The 22,001-nt window shown below is 33.0% G+C and overlaps 1 protein-coding gene across 1 annotated transcript in view; it reads right to left on the minus strand.

Moving 5' to 3' along the window:
• The window catches only part of Eys (eyes shut homolog), a 1,560,564-nt gene that overhangs the window by 1,158,052 nt on the left and 380,511 nt on the right, over positions 1–22,001 (minus strand). The window contains 1 exon segment of the mRNA XM_015487393.2: positions 7,121–7,242. Coding sequence (XP_015342879.1) covers positions 7,121–7,242 — 122 coding nt within the window.

The raw sequence follows: 22,001 nt of genomic DNA on the forward strand, positions 1-22,001 counted from the left end.
CACATAGATGTCCTATTTTAGCCTAAATTTACTAGATTTTTCACTTTGGATAAAGCCTTTTACAGACAAAGGGGGGAGGTTGAATGAAATGGGAAGCTAGTAATTGAGTTCTTCAGTGATGAAGATAAAGGATCTACACTCTTTGAAAGGTATGGTTGTCAGTTTATAATATATTGTTGAAGAAACATGTCATCCTGAAGGAAGATGTGTATTTTATTCCTTTCTGATTTTCCTAAAAATAATATGTGAACACAATGCCCACAGAACATTAGTTTGGGGCAACAATTTATAAAGACTGAAAAATAGCATACATCTAAATGGCAGAAAGAACGTTTACTAGGAAAAAAAAAAAAAAAAAAAAAAAAAAAACAGCTACTGTGGACTGTAATCCCCCACTGATTTCTCAGAAATAAGTTTTCCAGAGAGGAGTCACAATTATAGTTATTCAAATAATACAAAAGTACAATGTTTATTTTGAAATGAACTTAAGCTTAATTGGTTCCATAATTCTTTGAAAATGAACAAATTCACTTATTTATGCTCTTTGAATAATATTAGCGATAAAAATGGTGTTCAGTTTCTTCTAAATCATTTTTTAAACTAGACAATTTCTAGGAACTGTCCATTTTTATTAGAGAGACTGAAATTGGAAAATTCCTCTCACTGAGCTGTTATGTTCTCACACAATATTTATGAAATTCAATACTGCTCCATGGATATCTTAAGCCTCAAAATTCAACCATCTGTAAACCTCTCTTTTCTGTAATGAATCTTGAAATAAGAAAGAAAGAAAAATATGTCTGAGCTTCCAAAATAGATTTCAAAAGTTTAAAGCATTAATGTTCATTTATTTGTTTATTCAGTTGGATCAACACATCTTTTCTTAGGTTCTGTTTACTTCTACATTGTATGTAATCCCCCGAATTTTGATTATTCATTTCAGAGCAAACATAGATTCCAAAGAACAGATTTGAGGGAAAGAAATGGGGATGCTTCAGACAGGCATAATAAACATAATTAAAATTGACAATTGACAGGAATGTATTGAAAAAAATGTGTAGACCATGAGATGAAAGAACTAAAATTCTGTGTTAGTCATGGTCTGTACAGGAAAAACAATTCCATACTCTATTGTAGAAAGGGTAGAATCATAGGAATAAATGCAACACTAAATTTTCTCAGTATATTCTTAAACTTAGGATCTATATAATAAAAATTGAACTCTGAGCATTAAATTATAGGCAAATCTGAAGACTGTATAAACAAATTACGGTATTTAGAATGGCCAGGACCAAAGAACCTTGTTTTGTATGACCCAGTCACTGCAGTGCCTCTTTTAACTATGAGATTGGTTTTCAGCTTACACATCAAGATTTAGATTAAAGTTTTGGCTATGTATTCACTGCTAGAGATGTTTCAACTACTCATTTTAATCAACAGTCTTAACTGAACATTTGGGATATAATTAAAATCAATCAATTATTGATTATTTTTAATACTCCTAAAATGATTTCAAACATTATAGCCAGTCTCTAAAAGAAGCTATAATTTCATGCACTGATTTTCAGATTAGCAAATGTCAATATACATGGAGGATGACAGTTCACTAAGTTATTACAACAGTGAATGGAAAGCAATATATTGTTAAGTCACCATATGAATGTAATGCAATGTTTAGAATTTATACCCTTTGTCTTAAAAACAATACTGAAACAGATGGCAAATAAAAAAAAGAAAGAATAGTATTATAAAAGGAAGATGATATGAAATATGAAGCTAAAGGAGAGGCTAAATCTCTTGATCTTTCAGATAATTCTCTCTTTTTTTTTTCTATTTTAGGAGTTTTGTAATATCATGATCAGTTATCAGTACACACGAATAGAAACCCTTATGTCCCAGCCTTAATAGTATGGAATTTTAAAGCTAGGAAATGCCATCTAAATACATTGTCCAGTGAATCTCAGAAGTACACACCAAAATCACAAGGCATAAATTTTCCAGGTGTTTGGGCACATATGCATGCTCTAATGTTGCAATTTTTCTTTAGTGTGGATTTATTTATAACTTTGGTGTTTCATTTCCTTCCTTCCTTTATCTCTCTCTCTCTCTCTCTCTCTCTCTCTCTCTCTCTGGATGCTGGCGATTCAACCCAGGCCTTACACATCTTTGTATAGCCTAAGCATGCACCCTAACTACTGGATTTCATGCCCAGCCTTCTTTAAGTATGTGTATTTTCAAAGACAATGCCCTACTTAAAAACAATTTATTCCAATTCTTAAGTTTTATTGAAGAAACTGATATAGTTGGTACTGCCCATACTTAAATGCCTGTAATTGGCAATAGCTTGTATATGTGTGTGAATACACATATATAATGATATGAAAGTAAAATGCAAAGCTATATAGTCCTTAAATCAATAAAATAAAACTATATGTAGTGAACTTGAATAAATATTAATATATATATATATATATATATATATATATATATATATATATATATATAATGGCTCAAATAAGTTAAGTGAATTGCAGTAAAACAGAGCAAATTCATGTCAAAGTCAGACAATTTCCAAATTCTCTCTGTACCCTTTTAAGTTACTCTTAAAAGAAGTTTAACACAAACATGTTAAACAATGAGTATAGAAAAACTAATTCTATCAGGTTTGACATTTTAGGCAAAATTCCATAAAACCCATGACTTAAATGCAATATTAAGACATAACACAGTCAATACAAAGGTTATATTTATGATCTAAGATATTTAAGGCTGGAAAATTTTGCCACATTCCTATGTAACAGGTAAATTGTGAATAATCTAATTTACCATTGTCTTTGTTGTTGTTGTAGAAATTATTTCTTTTCTTTTCTCCATCAGGACATTGTTGAAACAATTCTTTGAGTTTTAAGAATTCAGGCATTACCAAGCTCTGACACTGAGTAGGAACCTCTGTGTTAATTTCCATCAAATCAGATTAAGCAAATCTTTACGGAGAGGGAGGGCATGAAAGAAATGAAGGTTGAAGAATGTGACAGTGAGCAGTGGATTGTGCGCTGATGGGAGATTTGTAATCCTAAAGACAGTGCAGAATCTGGAGGTTTCAGATAGTGCAATTGGACATATTGTAGAAGCATTAGGACCTGCCTCCTAACTAGCTAAGCATTATGTGCTTGCGGGGAGAGAAGTAGAAAAGGTCCAGGGCATCAAATATGGCATGCAAGGATTAGAATCATTTAGCAGATTAACCTACCTTTAAAAGGGACAAGAGGTGGCACAATAGGCATTTTAATAGCAGCCACTTTATCCAACCCCCGCATTTATAATCTCAACAGGAGAAAACAGCTAACTCTCAAAGGACTAACATGAATTTTCCAACCATGTAGTTGGCAAAGGTAAAAAAAAATAGTTATTTATTTATTACTAGAACACTCAGTTTGTTTTGGCTACACAGGAGAAAATGTAAATCTGTAGTGTATCATATGTCTGAGTGTTCATATAGTTGTATATGAATAAAAACTCTGTTCTTTCCACATATTAGTTCTATTGCACTATTTTTGTTTCTCCTGCTGTTATTAAAATTAATCATTCATTATTCATGTAGGATACAGAGGAAACTGAAAATAAAATGAGAGGAAAATACTAGACTAATTTGATCATACATATTTAAACAACCACAAAGAAATAGTTACTTTCAAATATGCCTATGACAGTTACAGGAGGGGCTAAGTCTCAGGATACCTGTTTTTAACATTTGTATCTTATTTTTGATAAACATTCAACATTCTTTTCTCAGTCTCATTGTTTATTTAGGTTCATTGAGCCATAAAAAAAAGGAAAAGAAGAAAACTGGCCCATTGTTACGGAGAACCTCTCACTGTGCTTTGAAAGTCTCCTGATTTTCTGCTTTATATTCTAAATTCAACATCATGGTGCTCCCATATAATCAGAAGATAATGTGGCATGTGTGAAAAGGTTAATTTAAAGCTACACATACACCAAGCTTAAAGAAGCAGCAAGCTTCCTGTGATTGGGAGTGCCTGGGCTGGTCTAGGGTCCTGCCCTGCAACAGACAGGCTGCTGACTCTTGCCAAATGTGAATGAATGCCTTGTAGATGAAATAAAGTCATCTTTCTGTGTTTAAAGATTATTACAAATTCTTTAGAAAAATCCTACTCTATATCTTTCTAATTTTATCTTCCATCACAAAGCATTCAGCATTTCATAGTTTATTTTTTCACCAATGAGTTAGTGAAAACAAGAAAATGTAAATTCAAGTTGAACCTTACTCTATTTCATATATTTATAATGTCTAGTTCAAGCTTTATTTCAAAAGTATGAGTTTTATTTTAGCCCATTCTCTTTGACATAATGTCTTGGGGATAATTTTTTTTGTTTCAGTGTATTATTATAGAATATGTTGTTTTTCTAATTGTGTACCATTTGTCATAATACCAAAATTCAATATTTACCCAAATATCTGAGTAACAAAGTTAACTGAGCAAACTTGGGTACTCCAACCTTGAATATTCTGAAGAAAGGACTGGTACATAAGAGCCATTGAATATCATGACTGATAATGATATCTTTGAAACTTGATACCTTCAATTATGCAAACTAGATCATGCTAATCATGTAATTAATGCTGGAAGTCTTTCTTTCCTCTATATATGTATTTATTTTTTGCATGTCTGGGGCTGTAGGTCAATGCTATGTCACCTTGATCACTACAGGAGTGGGAAACCAGTCAGAGAAACTCAATGATGTAGGACCTCCATGCTTTTGTGAGTGACCCACAATAGAAACTCTGAACACCAAGCCATACATGAGCTTCCCCGGTTGGCAACACTCCATACACGTTGTTCCGAGTTGTTTCTGATGTTTAAACACTGTCCACGTATCTTTAAGAGTTGAACATGTGGGATGTACATCCCAGGTTTTTCCTAGACTTGATCTTGTGTGTCATTTCCCTTTTCTGTTTTTAACCTATAAATTTGCATTGTAATAAACACTATCAAAGAGTAAAACAACTGTTCTTAGTCTTTCTTGGGAATTATCAAATGTGAGGGTAGTCTTGGGGCCCCAGATGCAATATCAACAAGCTACAAAATACTTTGAACATCACTTAACTTTTTAAAAACAAACTGTTGTGTTCACAACACTGATCTTGGAAAAGATATCACAAAGCCAATGACAATTCTTTCCTTGAAACTGATATATAATGTGTGTATATACATATGCATTAAATACTTGCAATAGTCCCCTTGTGTATAAACATAGGTTTTAATTAATTAGTCACATAGATAATCTAGGTGAAATTTATTAAGAAACTTGATTTTTTTTAACTTTGCTGCTTTCTCTGTTATTCTTGTTTTAACAATTTCTAGAAATAGTAATCAAGAATTTGAGCTGATGCTAAAGTTAGTCTGAATAAGTTCTTATAGGAAATTTGGAAAGTAGATAATGGAAAAAAATAGTATATTTGCATGTTCTATGGTTTGGTATGATTCATCCTCTAAAGTCAGCCCCTGACTTGTCAAATGACCAAGTTTAGTGTCATACACAAAAGTTGTGGTCAGGCCTAGAAGTGGAATGCTATGTTTTGGGGTCTGAAGTTCTTTCTACTAAAAAACAAAACAAAAAAAAAAAAAAAAAAAAACTATTATTTTTGAAGTTGCCGCTGAAGCCATAGGATTAAAAAAAATCAACCATACATGAATGTTCCACATTGGATAATTTACCCACAACTAAAAGAAAATTAGTCTTTCTAAACAAGAGGCCATAATGATTTCTTATAATTAGTTCCACATATTGAGATGGCACCTGGGAAGTTCACTTAGGGATTCAACAATGGATCATAGGTCTGGGTTTCTCAATTGTGAGTCTTTGCTGCCTTCAGAGTCATCTATCTGAGGCCTGAAAACAGCAACTAGATGTATACAATCCAGAAGCTACAAGTTCTAGAAAAGGACACACCTACCTCTTACATCCTATGTGCAGGTGAGGTAACCTTTTCTTTGAAAGAACTTCTCTTGTCTCAGAGACCAGTGTAGTATCTCCTGACCATTCTTAATGTATTCCCTGAGTCTGGGATTAGATTAACCTGATTTAGATAACACGTTTGTTATGAATCAAGATGAAGCTACAGGAAATTACACATTCCTGTATAGTGGCTCAATAACCTATGGATCATCCCTGGTGCTGGTAATGTATATTCAAACATTAATTACAATTATTCTTTTATGTATCTGCCTTCCTTGTGGGAAACAAAAAAAAATTGCTGCAAATTATCCTTTCGTTGTAAAAACAAACAGTGTCAGACCCTTGATGATAGTCAAAATATTTTGATGAAAACATTTGTTTTTGAAAGACTTGCTTTCTAACTTCAACTACTGTAGTCTTTTTGTAGAAATTGGTTCTGTTGCTAAAGAATAAAGTATAAGCCTATACCAGTGTTGTAGCATTAGCTTTTGTTGTATGTCATTTATTTTCTGAGGCCTGTGAATAAGTGAGTCCACCTTGAGTAGATGTGTTTTATGTCAGGCTTTCTGAGAAATGAGGAGCCTGAGGGGATCCCATTGATTTGCCAACTGTGTCACAGTTCATTTAAAGCAGAATGGCACATGCTTGTGACAAAGGCTATGACAAATGGATATGTACAGAAGGGACAGCACTAGTACAGATGAATGAAGGAAATGATGGAGTATTCAATACACGATGGAAATCACAGCAAAAGTTAAGATAGTGAATTACAGTGAATGTATGTATGTGAATTCAGTACCTCAAGTTAGGCCAAAAAAAAAAAAAAAATGACTGTGAGACTTATAGCACTTTTAGAAGAATTTCTGAAAATTTATACAAATGCAGTAATCACTGATAGCTATGAATCTATTTTTCATATAGTATGTATACCAACTGGCATAGAGTAAATATTTTAACACAGTGAAGTTAAAAATAATATTGTTTGATTTTCTGTTTCCTAACCTTAAAAAAATATGTGTAGGTGTATTCAAATGTGGACATACCATAGAGCAAAAGTTTACTTTTGTAGGGGTTAAATTTGTAGGGGTTAAATTATGCTATTCTTCATTAAGATATATTAATAAGACCAATGGATACTAACAAGATGCAGATCTTTGCGGGTGGAATTTTGCTCACAGACATTCAGGATGCAGTCATCAGTGTCCCACTCACAGCTTTGTCCAGCATAACTTGAGTTGCATAAGCAGGAAAAGCTACCAAGCGCTGAAACAAAGAAGAGAAAACTATTTTATACTCTTTTAATCATAGTACAGATACAGTAATGTAAATTACTCTTAAAATGTTGTAATCGGCTATGCATTTCACCTTTAAACCAATAAAGTGTGAATTCCTATTTTTAATACTCTATTACACATTTCTATATTTAATATTCTATCACACTGATCTACAGTATCTCCTACACTGCTACCTTGTTCAGTTCTATTGACTTAAAAAACTTTAATTATTTGAAATAAGAAAGATTACAATGGACATTTGATAACAGTTTGATATATATATATATATATATATATATATATAAAATATCCATTTTTCTCACACTCTCAGTCTTTTTGGCAGCACACAAAACATAATTAGTAGCTAATGTCTGCATCAATGAACTTTCCTAGTTTGTTTTAGGTTTAATATACAAGTTAACTTGTTGTTAAAGTTCTATGGGTAGAAAATGAATTGCAAAGTAAGTTTCAAATAGTGGTCTGAAAGCTAATATTTATCTACTTAACCCTTAGTTTAAAAAAGAGCTTTCACATGTAAGTATACTATTTTTAAATAATTAAATTATCATTAACAATGAAAAAAACAGTATCTGAAACGTTTCAGGGAAATGGTGACAGCATGAATTGTCATTGGAGCAAGAATGGACTTATAGTTACTTGTAGACAGTCCCTGGGTCCTTCATTATCTCCAGGATTCACCATGTATCTACATTCCCACTCTGCCTCTGCATATGTACCTGCTATTACTCTCATTGAATGCTTAGGTCCTAGGTGGCAACAGAATTTTCAATGCAATGTGCAGAATTTAAGCAGCATCTTGATTTCTTTCTTTCTTCTTCTTCTTCTTTTATTTAATAGGAAAATTTTGTACATTCTTTATCTGGTTTCCTCTAATGTTAACATCTTTGATAAACATAGCAGAGTTATCCAAAGGGAGAAATCAATACTGGTACAATATTATTAGCTAATCTTTAACACTTCTTGAATTTCCCCAGTTTTTCCATTAGTGTCCTTTTTCTGTTTCGGGATCCAAACCAGGATCCCACATAGGGATTTGTTATGTTTCTGGTCTCTGCTAGTGTGAACCAGCATCTTGGTCTTTATATTTTTGAAAATATGTAAATCTGAGTTTGTACAAATTCTCTGAACATAATTTTGTTTCCTTCTTAATGTCCTTAAAAACAGCATACTACAGGGACACAGCCACATCAATGTTTATAGCAGCACAATTCACAATTGCTAAACTGTGGAACCAACCTAGATGCCATTCAATAGATGAATCAATAAAAAAATTGTGGCATATATACACAATGGAATATTCCTCAGCAATAAAAGAGAATAAAATCATGGCATTTGCAAGTAAATGATGGAGTTAGAGAAGATAATGCTAAGTGAAGTTAGCTAATCCCCCCAAAAAACAAATGCTGAATGTCTAATAACCCTTTGATATAAGGAAGCTGATTAATAATGGGATAGGGAGAGGGAGCATGGGAGGAATAGATGAACTCTAGATAGGGCAGAGAGGTTTGAGGCAAAGGGAGGGGGCATGGGGTTAGAAATAATGGTGGAATGTGATAGACATTATTAGCATCTTGATTTCTGTAGCTGTGCCTCAGTAAGCATGTACAACTATGGCTTCTAAGAAGAACAAGGCAGCCCAGCCAATAACAAGAGAAAAGGGAGACACACAGAATTAGTAGCCTTTAGACAACATTTACTTCTGTTTTACTTATAGTTTCATGGAGCATTTATTTTTAATGCAAATGATTCAAAAAATAAGTGTAGTTTTAAATAAATCATTGTGATAAAAATGCCAATTAATGCTTCTTTGTATGTTATAGATGGAATTATGTATAATAATAAATTAAATTAAAACTGTGTGCCATATAATATGTCAGTAAGACATTGTGAAATACCATCAATCATAATGATAATTAAAATATGTTTATAATTAGAATTCAGGTTTGGACACTAATGCATATTAGTAAATAACAAACAAAAAGACTCAAATTAACTTTTATCATAGTTGTTTATAACTAAATAGATGAGTGATAAATTATTTTTAAAGGAAAGTAACAAAAAAGAGGTAACTTTGAATTATCAAAGAATCTGAAAGACAGAAATTGTTAAAAATAAATTGTTTTTATTTTACATAAAAATGTTGATCATTTTTGGCTAAAAAGATAACAAATGAACAATGTACCAGAAGAAAACCTGGGTTATTAAATTGGATCCACAGGAAAAAATGGACGTCACAAAAAATAATTGTTTAAGTACTTAAAGTAAAGAAATAAAAGGGTATTTTTTTCCCTACACAATTTATGAATTACATGACTTTATGACAATTAATAACAATTTTATTGAGATATTTTAAGCATATTGTCTCACTCTATTTGTTCTTGATTTATACTAGAAAATTTAGTCATGGATTTATATTAGTTTTGTTTATAAATATTATGTAAATGACCTTCTATTGAAATGAGTTTTTACATTATTTTCACTATTTACACATTGACCAAAGGATTATGTAAAAACATATTCAAAGGAGGTAAGATAAGGCAAAAGAAGGTGGACTCTTAGTTCACCTGTTTTCCTTATCATACCCCTTAGTTACATCCCCCTGCAATGTCATTTTATGTAGTTTTTCCTGAGTCTCAACAAAAAATGAAATAGGTCATCCCACATAAAAATCAGTGTTTAAATATTCTGTCTCTTGTTTTTCCTCTTTTTTCTCTATATGCTTACATATTTTTCTTTTCTTCCTTATTCTTTCCCTCTATGAATTTATATTATTTCATCAGGAAGAAGTGTGTGATTGTGTGTGTGTGCGCACGCACACGTGTGTATGTGTGTGTGTGTGTGTGCATGAGAGAGAGAGAGATGAGCTATGAGCTAAAATAATAATTTTAAATATCATTTAAAAATAACACTTTCCCATGACTATAAATAACTACCTTTAATAATCTACAGTTTAAAATAAATTGCAAAAATAGTTAATTCTGATAACCAGAACATAATAGCTGCATCCTTCATTTTCTACAATTGCAATGAACAAGAATGTAAACAAATTAGTCAGAAGAGCGGTACCTAGTACTGCTGACATTGACTTTGATGTTCAAGAGAGGCTATGTTCATATATATGGACCTTCCTATTGTTATGTCATGTTTTAAATTAGATTGCTCTGCAAATATTACAACAGTGGCTGAGTGAACTCACTGTCACAGCAGTATCTGTACAGGTAAGTGCTGGAACTGCATTCATTGACACTGATCTCACAGGGTGAAACTGCAAAGCTTTTCTCACATTGGCATTGGAACCTAAGGGGAAATATTTCCAGATCTGTTTTCTTGCTAAATGCAGCTCCATTCTCACAAGGGTTGCTAGCCTTACAAGGCCCAAATTCACAGTGCAAACCTGGAAAGCAAAGAGTCCAAGTGTCAGTGCTTATCTGATGAACCATTCCTGCAAATGCTGTCATCTGCCTGGCAGATTTCTGCATAAATGCATTCAATTTACTCACTGTACAGTGACTTATTTCTCCTCCACATTGTGATTGTGATTCTCTCCCTCTCTCTGTCTCTCTCTCCCCATTACAATTTAAGTAATGTTATTTATGATTTCTATGCTTCATCTAACAAAGTACCAGCAGGAAGCAATGTTAAGTGACAGTACTTTTAAAAATACCAGTTTTAAAAATAACTGTTTTTTTTTTTATTCCCCAACTCTTGTTCAACAGTGCTCTCTGAAGATGCTGCAATTAGGAAAGTACATTATTAATGATTTCATGCTTCTGTGTTTTCTTCCTGGTACCCCAGAGATAGTTATCACTATAAGCTTTGCTTAATGGATTTGTTGCTATTCTTAAAACAAATAAACACCAAATAAGAGTACTGGAATAAGCTTTTGAGCTTAATAGAAACACCTCATTCCTGAAATTAAGATTTATGTTTTATCAGAAAAGTAACTAGATAAAGTGATTGCCATTGTCTGGAATGTACACAAATATTTAGAGATAAGAAACAGGATGGCTGACCCAAGAGAATCCCTATCAAACAGATGTAAAGCATGAACAGAACCAACTAGTCCATTAAAGAAAAATGATTATTAAATGTCTGTTTTCAAGGCATGTTAAAAATATTGAGAAGATCAGCTACTGGGGAAATATCCCAGTAATAGCATTCATTCATGAAAATGTAAATCAAATATGTATAAACAGAGATCTAAAAGTTACTGGCTATATACTTTGAGAAAACAATGTCTTTTGCTAGGAAGGATGGCCAGTGTCTCTTTGTAGGGTTCGTTCTTCCCAGGGGAATCCAAGCCACCTTAAAACTTACAATCTCAGATAATTAATAAGTAATAAAACACAGATACTCAGAAATATATTTACATAAGGCGAAGCCCCTGATAGATCTAGTCCACATGGATTCTGGAATGGGAAATTGGCTCCAGTGGTTTATTTAAGGGGGTACATCAAAGGCACGGATAAGGTTTCATGGGCAGAGTCTGGTTTCCTGATGTCTTGCAGTCAGCAGGTTGATTGACATCTTGGTAGGTCACACCCATCTCAGGTGCTGTGTAAGCCACTGCAGAACAGGAAAGAGATTCACATTGTCCCTGGGCAATTGACCAGAGGAAATGTCCACTGGTTATTCCCAGACACCAGATGTCTCTATCCACTAGGCGTCCATGAGCAATGACATACATGCAACCCATGAATGGCTAGTGACAAAAGCCCAGTTAAAATTAAATCTTTAAACGTCTTGGGTTTTCTAAGTAATTTGCCAACTACAGAGATGAGGGGATAATATACAGTATGAGAGTAAGTGATTTAAGATCTCAAAGTTTATAAAAACAAAGGTAGTTTGAGAAATTTAAAAACTTAAGGATCCTTATAATTTTCCCAACTGTGACCAAAAGAAAAAAAAGATATAAAAGAACACCTAAAGGTTGCTGAAGACATCAACAGTGTGTAAAGGAATCAACAGGATATAGTGTCCATAAAAAAGAATAAAAAACTGTATGAAATATAATAGACCCTCAGATCTTTGACTTCCAAATGTGACAAGCAAAAAAAAGGGGGGGGGAACCACAAAAATTCTTTCAAGTATCTATTTTTAGAAATAAAGGTTTTCTTCAATAAATAAATAAATTAATAAGAGCTACTTTTGCAACAGCTATGGTAAGTTTGTATTAACAATTCAAATGGGCACAAGACCTCTTCTCTGTAATTAAATTATGAGATTGAATATGGCATATTAAAGTTATTTGGATATTATTTCATCATAATAAAAGTATTTTTCTTTGAAAAATTAGGGAAATTATGTTGTACAAACATCAGCCACAAGTGCATAAAGAAATAAATTGTCCTCTACAAAAATTTGTCAAACATAACTTTTTGTTCTAATTATCTACATTTAGTATTTATTTTTGAGGCTAGTTTTTGGATTTTATTTTTTGCTAGTGGAAAGTTAATTTAACTGTCACTTCATAAATGATTTTATGCATAATATATTGTATAGCTGAATAATAATTTGTACTCATATTTTAAAAACGTCTATATGATATTTTATTTTGCAGAATACACATGAATTCAATCTACCTTCATACCCTCATGATTTGTATATTCACTATACAAATATGTTGAGAGTTTCTACTATGTGGCAAGGACTATGGTAAGATGGTAGGGTCATAAATAGTGAGGAGATCAAATCAATGAGGTATAGAAAGGGGTAAATGTGTTTAATTTCTCAGCTAAATAGTTACTGTGGTGAGAGGAATTCCAATATGGCCAGCAAAATCCCCACCATTAGTTTGCATGTCTTATGTAATTCTCTTTATTTAAATGTGGGTGGGATGTGTGAATAAGATAGAATTTATGCCATGGTTATGTTCCATTGTATTACAGAAAAGATTTACATATATAATTCAAGTCCCTAATCCAAATAGAGATACTCAAATGAAAGATCAACATGGGGTCATTTTACCAAATCAGGTGAAACATTAAGTCACAGGTAATCTCTTGCTGTCCATGAAGAATCAAAATGAAAGCTGTATAGAGTACCATATGTCAGGGTATGGCATGTAGATCTAAGTTGCTGTAAAGACTCCAGGAGACCCCCATTTTGGAAGCAAGACCAGAGTCTTAAAATCACATGGAACTAACTACCAACAGTCAGGAAGAGGAACTCTTGTCTTAGCTCACAGCCATGAATATACAGCACAGGAAAGCTATGCATAGACTTCTAACTTTCAGAAATTATAAAACAATAAATATGAGTTGTTTCAAGGACCTTGAAATGTCCTTATGATTACATTTCAGTTCCACTCAAATAAACCAGGATAATACCACCATATCAAGATTCTTAACTTAATCACATCTATGAATTTTTATATGCCAAATAAAGTAGTAGTTATAGGTCTCCAGAATTAGGGCCTGGATAATCTTGGCCTGGAGAGGGACAAGGTGATTTGCCCATATTGTACAGAAAGTAAAGCTTCTTTAAAACCAGTGGCATGTTAGAGTCAATGAAATGTAGTAATGTGTTTTCCTCCTTCCTAAGTCCCGGGTTCCATTCATATTGATTTGTTCTTTATTTTCTGAATGTTCTCTGTATAGACATCCCTCCATTTCCTTTAGGTATCCCTCATGCTTAACCTTGACAATATATGGTAATTCTTTAGGCTTCATTTTATTTTTTTTTTAATTTTTATTGTTGGTTGATCAAAACATCACATAGTTCTTGACATATCATATTTCACACTTTGATTCAAGTGGGTTATGAAAATGTATGTATTCAGGAAGTTTTTCAAGTGCTACTTAAGATGTCATAGTCATCCTTATATTTGGCTGTATTCATTTTCTCTACCAGACAGAAAGTTGTCATGAGCTTAGAGACTTGAAACAACTCATATTTATTGTTTTATAATTTCTGAAAGTTAGAAGAGTTCCTCTTCCTCACTGTTGGTAGTATGATGACAGCCAACAGTCTGGATAGATAGAAGGAAGGTATTATGAGCCAAGGAATACAGGCAGCCTCTATAAGCTGGTAGAGGCAAGATGATAGACGTCTTCAGAAGGAATGCAGTACTGCAGCAACTTAGTTTAGACTTCTGGCCTCCAAGGTTATAAAGTAATAGATCCGTGTAGTTTACTTTCTGTGAATTAGTTACAGCAACCATAGGAAATGAATGGAATAAACAGAAATTACTAGATAAATTTTGACAAAGTGATAAATACATCATTGTTGTGAAAATGCATCCTGATCTAGAAGATGTCAATATTAACATTATGATATGTTCATCATTATGCTAACATGTCATAAAAACGAGGGTGTATTAAATTAAATTTCCTAATTTGAAATAATGTCTCAGTAGGTTGGGCAAGACCAAAAAAGGCTTTGTGATCTACAGAAACTGTGGACTCTGAAGCACCATTGAAAGCTTTCCAAAAATCATGTAAGTTTAGTTGTCCTGCTTATACTGAGAATCACATTGTATTTTCAAGTTGTATTTAAAAAATACATAATGTTTCCTTCTTTCCCGGAGGCTTTATTTTGCTGAAAACTATATTCTCTTAAAATTGAAAAAGTAAGATAATATACATTTTATTTGCATATATATGGAGTAAGAAACATTAAACGCCTATTTTCATTAATTTCTTTTTACAACAAAGTCATCAATTCAGAAAAACACAAATGATAAGGTTCCCACTGAAATTGTACTGATACTAGAAGTATTCATTTAACTGAACTATTTTTCCTCTCATTGAAATCTGCATCGATCAAATTAGCATGCTATTTTCAAGTGTATGAATCATTTTACTATTTAGTTCCTTATGATAATGTTAAAATTCTTAAGGAAAAAGAATTTAAAACTTCAAAATGGATGTATATCCTTATAAAAATTGAAAAAGCTAAACATGAGAACATATTAGTCTAGTATTTTGAAATTTTTCTTTATAATTATTCATATAAATCTAGAAAAAAATGCTGCTAAAATTTTAAAGTCATAGAGAATTTGGATATTTTAAAAACAGGACAATTTTTAAAATAAGTCAATAATAGACTTGAGGTTACATTTGGGTCTGGGTCTGGGAGATGTTCTATAATAGGTGTATATGACAGAAATAAAGGCATGATGGAATTCACCATAAAGATAAGGGACATGGAAATGCATTCCACAACTTCTATAATCTACAAAAAAGGAAAAAAGTGAAAGATTGGACTAGACAGTGAGCATCTGCCTCTGCAGTGTGATCCAGGGATCTACACCAGGTAAACAGAGTCATTCCTCATGGAGCATACCTCAAAATATTAAAGATATGTTCTAAATCTCCTCACATCCTCATAAAATCCATTGTGAATCTCTTATGCTTTTTTTGTTGGTGTGTTTTACTAAAGGGAGGAATCAGCTGATTCTGCCTATCTTTAATGGACATTAAGTGGTAATTCATATTACTGGACATTTTGTGCATTGTAAAAGACCAGCTATGGCTATTATCATCTATTATGCAGATATTTGACAGACACCAATGAAGCCTGAGCAATGATTTTTACCAAGAGGTGCTACTTTTCTATCTGCTGCTCCCTCCATTTCAGTAGTATGGATTTGATTTCTTCTCAAAGTTAGAAGGGTCAGTAAGACAGAAAGAATGCAAATAATAATATTTCCATTTGTAATCTTTAGAAATGATTTATTAACTGTAAAATCTTATAGATGTATAAACTTTGGTCATAAATTCATAAGATTTAGTTTTTATTTATTTGACTTTGAGAAAACCAATCGTCTTTCCATGGTGAATTCTAGCATGCAAAGTCAACTATTTTCATTTCCACTTTATAATTTTTTTCCTTCAGAGAATTTTAATTTTCTTCAGAAAATGTATACTTTCAAATAGGAATCAATAAAATATTAAAATCCATGACAAGATGTTCTTCCTATATCTGATTAAACATATAACACTCAAATTTATTATCACATATAATATTTTGTGAATAGCTCAAGTGAGACAATGAAGGAGATCATCCAGATTGTCTGGTGAGTTTGACTAGCTTTCTAATCTGATCCTTGGGTTCTCCTGCTGAACTTAAATCATTTATGGAGCTTCAATATCAAACCATGCCTTTCCATGTCCATGAAAAGCATGATATAAATAAGATCACTCAAAATTCATGCATGAACATACTTGAAAATCAAGAATATTATGTAAGCTACCAAATGGCTTTTGACCCTTTTCTACCTTTACTGCTGTTGCTCTACCAATAACAGATGCAAGTTGATCTGTTTCTCCCATCTTCTAGACAGCAATGTAGAATAAAAGGCCAAACATCCTGTAACTATTCCCAAAAGTCACTAAACACAAGCCTGAATCCACCAAGCCTCTGTCAAAAAACTCATCAAAATACCCTCCAGGTTCTCCTTGGCATGTCATTTTCTCTTTGCATGAAACCAATAAACTCAAGTTTTTCAACTACGGATGAGTTTCTTCTGCTCTTTGACTGAGTGACATCAGTACAAGATATTTCTACTTTAAATTAGAAATCAGAAATCACTTATATTCCCTTTCCAAGGCTGGAAAAATTTGCGATTCTCCTAGAAATGTATGATACACTTATGTATTAGTTTGATAGGGCATTCTGATTACAAGCTGGTTGACTTAACCAACAAGCATTTATTTCTTCACAATTCTGGAGGCTATCATTCTGAGAAAAAGGTCTTAACAGGTTTGGTTCTTTTTGAAGTCTGAAAGGGAAAAATCTGTTCATACTTCTACCTTGGCATCCAACATCCTGCCAGCAATCTTTCATTCTATGTGCATTAGTCATGGTTCTCTAGGTAAGAGAACCAACAGACAACCAGGATATATATATACATATCTGTATGTATATGTATATGCATCTATATTATATGTATATGTGTATATATTATACATGTATATATATATTATATGTATATGTGTGTGTGTGTATATATATATATATATATATATATATATATAGAGAGAGAGAGAGAGAGAGAGAGAGAGAGAGAGAACAAGATATATATGTGTGTATGTATGTGTGTGGGGGGGGGTTGTAAATATCTCCAGTTGCCTGTACATTGAACATTTGGAGGAACTAGTAGCTGCTCAAATGCATGAAGCTGGAGCCTCAGAACAAGAGCAAAAAATGATGAAGCCTCTGTTCAAGACCAAAGTCCCAGAAACTCTTGGAGAATTGATGGTGAGGGTCCACATTGACAGAGCTGAAGTCAGCATCTACAGGTGATGGAAGCAGCAAAAACACACCCACTCAAGAAGAAAGGAGCTTGCATTTCCTGTATTTCCTTCCTTCTTCTGCCTTTTATTCCATTCGGGCCCCAAACCTATTAAACAGGGCAGCCCACATTCATGAAGGGTCTGCCCCTTAGTTTACTTTTCCAAATGCTGAACATCTCTAGAAACACCCTCATGAACAGAAAGCTCATAATCTTAGTTATTTCTGAGTCATCTCTCAATCCAGTCAAGTTGACCATCCAAATTAACCATTATACCTTGGTTTGGAGAAGTTAAGTCCCTACCTCCATCTTCACATGGAGGTCTCTTTTAATGCATTTTTGTGTCTAAATTTTTGCATTTGATAAAGACACCAATCATAATGGATTAGAGGCCCTCTTGCTCCAGTACAACTAAATTTCAGTTTAACTAATTACATCTTAAGTGATCCCTTTTCTAAAAAAGTTCACATTGTAAAATATTGGTGGGTTAATATCATCAAGTGATTCTGGAAGACAAAACAAAAGGTTTTGTTTAACCTTTTGCATTTTCTGGGTTATTATCAACATGTGATTTTGGAAACAAAACAAAAAGTTTTGATTCACCTTTGTGTATTTACTGGCTGTTTATTTGGTATTTCTGAAATTTTTTTCTAAAAAATATAAATAAAACTGATTTTTTTGCAACATAAACTTATGTTATTAAAATCACAGATGCCAAAATAAAATTTAACTTTCTGAGTTATATGATTTTAAATTCTGAAAATAAAAATAAACCTTATGAGTTTAGTTTGCAGTATACAAAATTTCCAAATAAAATAAAGTGGCATATAGGCAAAATAACATGTGTCCAACAACTGGAGAGCCTTTTTTGTTTAACCTAATTATTTCTGCATTAATTTTGTATTTTGAAACACCATAATTTTACATTCAGATAAACCCATTGACAATGATGTGAGAATAACAGGAAAAAATTTAATACTTCATATATATATGTTTATGCATCTAGGTAAAACATAGAAGCACAGACTAAATTCTCTTACCCTCTTGTTTGTATCCCCTACCTCTTTCAAATTAATCATCATACCTCAAACCACCTTCACTATTTAAGGGGACATGTTTATGGTTTAGATATGTGGTGTCCTGCAAAGGCTCATGTGTGAGACAATGCAAGAAAGTTTAGAGGTGAAATTATCAGGTTGTGAGATCCTTAACCTAATCAGTGTGTTAATCCACTGATAGGGAGGGTAATATAATAAAAAATTAAGACATAGAGGGAAAAACTAGCAAAATGATAGGAATTAATTCTACATTATCAATAATTATGTTAAGTGAAAAGGAGACAGTCACAAAAAATCTCATAACATATGATTCCATTATAATAAATATTTGGGCAAATGTATAAAGGAATGAAGTGGATTAGTGGCTGGCTAAAGTTAGGAGGAGGAAGGGAGAGACAGAGGTACTTCTCATAAGTTTTCTTTTGTCATGGTGGTGCTTAGATTATGGTGATGGTGTGCCAAAATACACTGCATAGTTCAATTTGAACAAGTAAATTTTAGGCATATGAGTTATAATTAACAAAGCTATTAAAATATTACAGGAAACATTTTTAATAATATTAACTAATATTCTCTTTAGTGTTTGTTGGTCTCACTGTACCCATTACTTGACTCAGGGAAAGGTTACATATCAAATACAACAAAGAACTCAAATGGATTACTGAATGATTTTTTCCCCTGTTCTATTGGAGAATATACAATAGTCTAAAAATAAAGATATTTTGAATGCAAAAAGCAAGGCTTTTGAGGAAAAATTATTTAAACTTTTCTTGTTCTGGGGGATACTTTAGTCTTATGATTGTTAGTGCAATGATGGTAGTAGATAGTTTGTCACTAAAGTAGTTTTTCATCTAAAAGATAAAAGGAGAGAAATAAGAGGGGGGAAAAACCACAGTCTTCACAATTTACAGGGAAGAGGAGTATTAGATAACAAAAACATCAGCCTGGCTTTCCCAGAGCCAGCTTCCAGTTTTTGGAAGCCAGTTGAGACATCATGGGTAGACATAGGAACTCCCCAGATAAATTTCCAAGGACAGAGGAGACTCAGGTTTGCTAGTACAGAATCCTAAAAACAGCATTTCAATATGTGTTTGCACCTGTAGCACAAGAAACCAATAAGGTATCAATGGCAGTCAGGCAGTCTAAACTCAGAGAAGCTGATGTAACTTGCTTGCACACCATCATTACTGCCACCCGTTTCTCATTGGCAGAAAGATAAGATCATTCCTAAGTTTTTAGAGTTGCTCCAATGACAAGTTTTCCAGGGAGGTGTTTCTCAGGGATGGGTAGAAACATTCTCTCTCAGTTATGAAGAATTGAAGTCATAATTTGGATGACCCAGGGAGTTGTAAGATAGATTTAGCATTATTGAAAGCTAAGGTAAAGATGGTAAGATGGTGAGCTAAGGTAAAGGGGGTAAGGTGAGACTGATACAGGGAGAAAATCATGTAACAATTATTCTTATCTTACAGAAGAGAATAGACCACCATTTTCATCAATATTTGTCTCACAGTGTAGGATACTATTATGGACAAAGAAAGAAAATAGATCAAGGACAATGAAGAATTGTAACATAAGCTGGAGAAAACTCACCACTGCTATGGTATCTTGCACAATATTGGGGTGGATTATGACTAACTTAAAAACATGCTTAAGTATTCCACTCATGAGTAGAACAGTAAGCATTTACCAGGGAACACTTTCTAGGAGTTGAGCCTAGCTATCTGCTTAGTCATTTTCCCAAGGCCATCTCTTAATGCCACTGACAGGGTTAAAGTTTTCAAGGATACTCCTACAAAAAGAAGGCATTCTGTTGAGGGCTGAAATCAAGTCAAGATGGCGCCTGGCAGTTTGCCAGGAGGAGTGGTTTGTAAGGCAACGCCACCGAGCCATTAAGTTGGTGGGGATTCCTTATTGGTTGATGGCTGTAACTGGATGATGCTAATTGAGTCAAGCTGTGTGTAATTAGTTAGGTATATATACCCCTGCTGCCCTGCAATAAAGCAGTTACCATTTGAACCTTCAAGTTGCTTGTCACCTCCCGGTTATTTGCCCAGCCAGACTGCGGCAGCATTTAAATTTAAAATCCAGATTGAAACACAGTACACAGTAGTCTAATAAATAATCTCAAGTAAAATAAGTTGGTGATATTAAAAGTCTGAAGCATAGAGTGATTTTTATCAGGACTGAAGGGGTCTCCTTTAGTTACCTCCGCAGGCCCTCTTCTATAAAACACAAATATACCTCAGATCCCCCACCCTCAACCCAATGGATTTGCTTTGTCATCACATTTGACAAAATTATTGTCAAACTTTGAAAACACTCATTCATGTAATCTGTATCTTCTGTAATCTTGTATTAGGATAAACAAATAAAAAATAAAGAAACCATTATAATGAAAATATTTTTTGGTGTTCAGAGGTTTAGGGAGGTTTTTTCACTAAGGAGTCACATAAAGTCAATGCAAGTCACTTCCTGGCACAGATTTAGGTCATCCTCATAATATGAACAATTACTTAGCCCTGAAAATTCCCCAAATAGTAATATAAATGCTTTCTATAGCCAACTCTCTTTGTCCTCACAAATCATGTAGGAAAGAATATCATTATCTCCACTTTTAGGTGAGGAAGTGAGGCAGTGACATCAGTAAAGGAACCATGTTCCATCTAGGTTGGCATCAGGGTCCGTGAATCAATTGCAGGGCAGTGCTTCTTCCCAGGCTCTTCAGTGTTTCAAAATTAAGTGTCTTTTTACTCCAAATCATTGCAGGTATTTTTGCAAAAATTAACTTAACATAAACATCCATTATTGCTTTGTATTTCATCATTGAAATCCCCAAATTTTGAAAATAGATTTTGATGAAAATTGTTATTTTAATTAGCAAGAGTCTATGCAAATACTATATTCACATGACTTTTGAAAAAAGTTTGAAAACTTTTAATATTAACTTGTTGCTTTATACTGATCCAAACTGATTTGTTAAAACAAACAAACAAAATCAACAACAACAAAAAACATTAAAGAGTGTTGCTATAGATCTATAAGCTTTGAGTTTTATCAGTGAAATCACTAATTTTTGGAAGTCCGTGTCATTAATCCTCAACTTTCTCCAGCTTCTGTTACAAATTCTTTATACACAAAGAAGTGAAAAGAAGGTTAAAGTCTACAATTTAGTGAAATAGAAGCTGATAAATTCCTATCTTATTCATATGCCATAAATTCTTCTTATGTATAAAAATTACTATATTTTGAGAAATATTATTATGCATTTAAATTTCTAAGACAATGTCTATTGAATGTTTTATAGATTATTCAATAGAATTTGAAGTATTTTGTACCCATTATAAAACTGAAAATCAATATTCATTACCCAGAAATGTACACTTGACAAACCATATTTAGCCAAAGTAAATATTAAGAGTTTTAAGTCCT

This window comes from Marmota marmota, unplaced genomic scaffold (assembly GCF_001458135.2).
Source record: "Marmota marmota marmota unplaced genomic scaffold, marMar, whole genome shotgun sequence".
Classification (NCBI taxonomy): Eukaryota; Metazoa; Chordata; class Mammalia; order Rodentia; family Sciuridae; genus Marmota; species Marmota marmota.